This window comes from Rhipicephalus sanguineus, chromosome 11 (assembly GCF_013339695.2).
Source record: "Rhipicephalus sanguineus isolate Rsan-2018 chromosome 11, BIME_Rsan_1.4, whole genome shotgun sequence".
NCBI lineage: Eukaryota > Metazoa > Arthropoda > Arachnida > Ixodida > Ixodidae > Rhipicephalus > Rhipicephalus sanguineus.
In genome coordinates, this window is record NC_051186.1 from 44,822,965 (window position 1) to 44,828,348 (window position 5,384).

Below are 5,384 nucleotides of genomic sequence, written 5' to 3' on the forward strand. Positions count from 1 at the left end.
ATGCGAGTCCTTGCCGGCATGACGCAGGTATAAGGTCTTTTTGCAAAGAAGTCTCAAGTATCGGCACGTCCCGGCAGTAGAATGCTCGACTGGAATGCAGAGTGCCCGGGTTCAAATCCCGCTTGAACCCTGGTTGTTTCCTTTTCTCATAGTGCGCGATCAGCTGCTGTTGTGATCTCACAAAAGCTTTCACAGTAAAGGTGTTGCAGGGACTCTCCGAGGAATTCAACGCGAGAACATCGCAATTAATGTTGCGGAGTTCTCGAATAAAACAGGAGACGAGACGTCTTTAGAAAAAAGAAGGTAGTTTATTCCTAGAGGTCTCTTGCGGAGCGTCGAAGTGCGAATACTGGCATGACCGTCTGCTGCAACGCGCCGTGGAAGCGACAACAAAATGGCCGTCAGGACAACTTTTCACAACTTCCGCGCAGTTGTCTAAAAAATTTTGCACATGGCATTTGGTAAAGACACGCACACAGTTACGAGGCAGTGAGAGCTTTACAGGCAAGAGTTACGAATTAGCGACAGTGATAAGGCATAGTTAAGATCAGGGGTCAATAGTAAACTGAAGCAAGAGAATTTGTTCAAGCTCTTATCGAGGTGATACAAGGGCAACAGTAGTTGCTCTCAAGCAAATGCATAACAAAACCACATGCAAAAGATAAAATAGCAGAAAAAATAAATAAGATAAAGAAGTTAATTTGTGTCGCAGTTTTGCAGGAAGAGCGATAGAGTTTCTGTGGCAGATGAAAATGAAAGAGGTGCCAACAGTGCGTCGGAGATTTTTATGGATTTCATAGACGGGGGGACGCATGCACACACATTTCAAAGAGGAACAGAGCACAGAGGTAAGAGAAATATAGAGCTCAGATTAGCTTGGTTAGAAATTAGATAGCGAACATTCGCTTGCCTTCAGCTAACAAAAGCAAAGGAGTTTGAGAGAATCACAATTGCCCTTCCCAATCAACGGGAGGGAGGAATGTTCCCAGCCAATCACGAGCCATTGAAGTCAAGTCTTCCACGTTTCCCGCATGCCCTTTGATTATGACACGGCATGCGTTTACCTGGCAACTTCGACTAAAGAGAGAGAATGATTCTCATGAAAAAAGAAATCTCAGCGCGATAAACCCCTAGGACTGGTTTCGGAGGAACGCGCTTTCTGGTGCGCGAGCCCCCTTCCTTTTGCTAGTGCGGCCTTACGGGAGCATTCCCGCTGGCTTGCCCTCCAACTGCAACGCCTCGGACATGAACAGCTTGCCCAGGTTCTGTGTGGCGAACTGGGACACCTGCTGGCAGTACGAGTTGACCTGGCCGCAGTGCAGCACCGACTCGAGCCGCGAAGGTGTCGGGATGGGCTTGAACAGCTTGTTGATGTCCTCGTCGGGAAGCGGGGGTTCGCCCTTCTGGGCGCGCGCGCTGTTCTCCTGGGCTCGCTTCTGGAGGTATTGTTGCTTTTGCTGCTGCTGGCGCATCACCTGAGCAGGAGAGAGAAATATTGGTAGGCCACTCGGCCAGTGCAATGTCGAAATGCAGTGACCTGGAATTCTTGCCTTGAAGGCATACTACCAGGGGCGTAGCCAGGGGGGGGGGGGGGTTGGGGGGGGTTGAAGACCCCCCCGAAATTTTTCAGTTTTGCTTGCGTATATTACACGCACACATACAAACGCACGCACATACATAAAGTATGGTTGAACCCCCCCCGAAAAAAATTTCTGGCTGCGCCCCTGCATACTACTGCAGACACGGGACAGAGTGCGACAACAACGTGAAAAGGAAATTATGGCAGTAAACTTGGCTTTGCATTAAAGGTCACTGTCATTCAAGAGGCAGGTGGATCAGTGCACATGCGGTATCATCAAGACTTTTGTCATGAAGATTAATACCTCTGTCACACGGCCACCACCGAACTCCATTTCACTCCGTTCGGCATTTAACTACCTGATGGAGCATTACGAGAATGGAGTTGTGGCCGTGCTACACGGCTCGGTGCAAGCTTTCGACGGTTGCCGCATGGGGCAGAAACAGCGCTGCTGCGCTCGTCGAAACGTCCAATTTTTTGCCGGTGCAGTCGCCTTTAAAGCAACAAAAACGTGTTTTTGTGTGTTGATGAAGTGCTCGGAATCACCATTGCTGTCACAGTGCTTGTGCGTGCGCCTCACACGTGCAGAAACACGTTTCTGCACGTGTGAGGCGCGACGCCAGCGACGCTTCACAGCGGCGGCTTGGCGAGGCGTAGGTGTGGAGAGTATACAAGCGCTGATGTCCGAAAAAATACAACTAAAACTTACACTACGGGGGCGTGAAATGCTACGCAGAAAAGAGCATATAGTTTTTAAAATTATAATTGAGCTCATTAGGACGATTTTGCTAGTGCGGTTTTCAGCGTAGCAGTAGCTGGCTGGGAACGAGAGTACTCCATCGAGCCGAAATGGTCGTTACCGAACTTCCTCCACCAAAAGCTCCATTCAACTACCTCAGCGAAATGGTGACCGTGTGACATGAACCCCATCTCCCTCGAGGAAAAGACGAGGGAGTTAAACGGAGTTCACGGGTGCCCGTGTGACAGGGGTATAACACCTTTCTTTTCTCCTCCTTGTGTGCCTGGAAACCACTTTTAGTAATATTAATAATAATTGTTGGGGTCTAACTTCCCAAAACCAGGATATGATTATGAGACGCTGTAGTGGAGGGCTCCAGAAATTTCTACCACCTGGGTTTTCTTTACCCTAAATCTAAGCACACAGGCCTCAAGCATTTTTGCGTGAACTCCATTGAAAATGCGGCTGCGGCGGCCGGGATTCGATCCCGCGATTTGCGGGTCAGCAGTTGAGCACCATAACCACTAGACCACCACGGCGGCTTTGGAAACCACTTTTACACTTGTACATTTTTGCGACATGCTTTTTTTTTTGCTGTTTTGCATAGCCTCTCTGGCTTGATCTTAGACACATGCACAAGGACCTTGGTCCAAAGTTTGTGCCTGTGTCATGTGAACCTTAATCTATGGGCACTTTTCGTGCTTTTCGCAATAGTACGTTAATCACTGGACTGAAATTGAATAAAGCCAATTCCTTTTTTTTGTGATCCGCATGTTCAGCAGCTGTCTGACAAGACTGTATCCACTTGACATACCAAGTGAAACATATCGCTTTCCAGTTGGGAAAACTTCTGCCACGCGAGCACAGCTGCATAAACTGACAATTCATACAGTACATACATCAATGGCATTGCAACTGAGCATTAGCAGGCTTCTTGTCACCGAAGGAGCACAACAGAGCTTCCTCATGGGTATGTGGTGCTATATGGCACGTTTTCATACATTGTCACGCATGACAGTAGCAACACACAATGCATTTAACTCTCAGGCCGACAGCTTATTAAAACCCTGCCTACTATAGCTTGCAGGCGTGCCCAAACACATGAATGTGTTCTAGCATGCAGCTGTCTTGCTTCAAAACGCTCATGGTTTTTACAGTGTTAAGACTAGTTGACCTACAACCACGGTTTCTTTGCTAGTTAGAAACATATGCTTAAGCCTCAAACAATCTCGATGACTTAAGATTAGTGTTCCGGATGTGATTACATAAGACAGGGCGTACAAACACGGACACAAGAGAAAAGTCAAGACACCACAAACGCCGACGAACAACCAAGAGATTGCTAACCGGCGGGCTCACCATCTAATCTATCTTAACATTGTCGAGAGTGCAAATGCTGGCCGGAATTCGATGAATGCAGTTTTGTACAGGCAGAGTAATAAAGAAACGCGCCTAATGGTTGAGGCGTAGTGCGTGAGCCAACCGTCGATTAACTAGCATAAAGAAATCAAATGCCTGAACAGTTTTCTCCCACGCAGACCCCCACGCGTGCCGGATTGATAGGCATCGCCTTTTGCTTGGTGATGCGCAGCGAGTTTTCAGATGCAAGTCGGTGTTTGTGGCGTGGTGTTTGTGGCATCTTGACTTCTCTCTAGTGTTACGTACCAACTAGATCAGCCGGCGTTCGACCATGACGTCACAAGCCACGTGACTCGGAAATGAATGAAATTTACCTGGCGCTGGTAGTTGATGAACTTGTTTGTCTCCTGGTTTAGTGCGTCCACGCACATCATCATAGCCTGCAGGTTCTTTTCGAAAACAAACGCCGTGCTCATGTCCAGCAGTTGCTTGCCCACGTCGACGGGAGTCGTGTCGCTCAGTTCGCATAGTAGTATGTTGACGAGGTGAGAGTTGCGTATCACCACGGGAATCTCCTCGAACATGTTCTCGAAGGAGCAGCGAGCATTCTTGAACTGCTCGGCGCTGAAGTCGTTGCTGGCCAGCAGCTTCATGGCCGGCTGACTGAGGCGGAACGCGCGCAAGGAAAGGAATCCCTTGGTGGTACGGATCGGGTCGTATATGAGCACCACGGACTCGGTGATGTTGGTCTGGTAGCCGAACTGGGACTCCAAAAGGGTCCGGTTCGAGTAGCTACCGAAGTTTGAGCTCTGGTACCAGCCGACGTGCAGGTGGTCGACGTTGACGTGCCGCATCTGGCGCATCATCTCCATCTGGTACTCCATATCGTCCACCTCTTCTTCCTCCGCATGGCGAGGCGGGATCGGGAAGCAGTTGGTGATCTCGACGAAGTTGGAGTTGATGAGCCCCAGAAGTACGCCCTGGGCGACGTCCAGGAGGCCTCCGGCCTCTTCGCTGCAGTGCTTGATGATCTTGAGCACCACCAGGCCGTCGACCTGGACGTAATCGACGGCAGATTCCGTCTCAGCGGTGTGCCGCCTGTCCCTGCTCGACGCCATCTTGACAGCAAAAGGGCCCACTCCGTCTGTTCGACGCCAGGCGTCGCGTCGGTCAGTCTCGGGCGTGCGGCGCGCGTGATGCAATTTGAGTAGAAGAGACTGTTCGGCTAGTTTGTCTGCCATTGTGGAATTAGCGCTGGTATTCAAGACGAGGCGTACAAGGGCAGGCGCTACGAACAAATGTTTTATTGCAGAAACATTCACCGATATATATAAATTCTGTAACGCATGCGCAGCGGCACAACCGCGTAAAAAGACCGCGTGATAAACGTGATAAAGTTCAAGAAGTCACAGAACGCTCTGCAAGAAAACAAGAGACTATCACTGACGTTTATCACGTGGCTTTGTGCCTCATTGGCCTCATTTTTACGATGTGTCGTTGCGCATGCGTTACACAATGCGCAAATATCGATAGGTGTTTTCACAATAAACAGTTCTTTGCAGCGCCTATTTTTCTCTGGATCGTCGCTTTCTGTCCCCTTTTATTTGCTTTATTTCGACCGTAATGTTATAGGTATAATTCCAGTAATCTATCCAACAATAGGTGGTGTCTACAATTTTTGGCGCTCGCAGTAGCAAAAAATGGCAT

At 49.1% G+C, this 5,384-nt stretch overlaps 1 protein-coding gene across 1 annotated transcript; it reads right to left on the reverse strand.

Annotated features, from left to right (window-relative positions):
- Window positions 1–293: 293 nt before the first annotated feature.
- LOC119374143 (eukaryotic translation initiation factor 3 subunit H) lies at window positions 294–4,933 on the reverse strand. The gene is made up of 2 exons (XM_037644206.2): window positions 4,052–4,933; window positions 294–1,475 (listed from the first exon to the last, which is right to left on the reverse strand). The coding sequence occupies exons 1-2, from the start codon at window positions 4,916–4,918 to the stop codon at window positions 1,197–1,199; spliced, it is 1,146 nt and encodes a 381-aa protein (XP_037500134.1). The 5' UTR covers window positions 4,919–4,933; the 3' UTR covers window positions 294–1,196.
- Window positions 4,934–5,384: the final 451 nt, after the last annotated feature.

What these genes read in the sequence shown, in the direction of transcription:
- LOC119374143 (XM_037644206.2), bottom strand. Translation starts at nt 4,918, where the DNA reads ATGGCAGACAAACTAGCCGAACAGTCTCTTCTACTCAAATTGCATCAC. An exon ending in TCATCAACTACCAGCGCCAG is followed by an intron (nt 1,476 to 4,051) that starts GTAAATTTCATT and finishes TCTCCTGCTCAG; the next exon opens with GTGATGCGCCAGCAGCAGCA.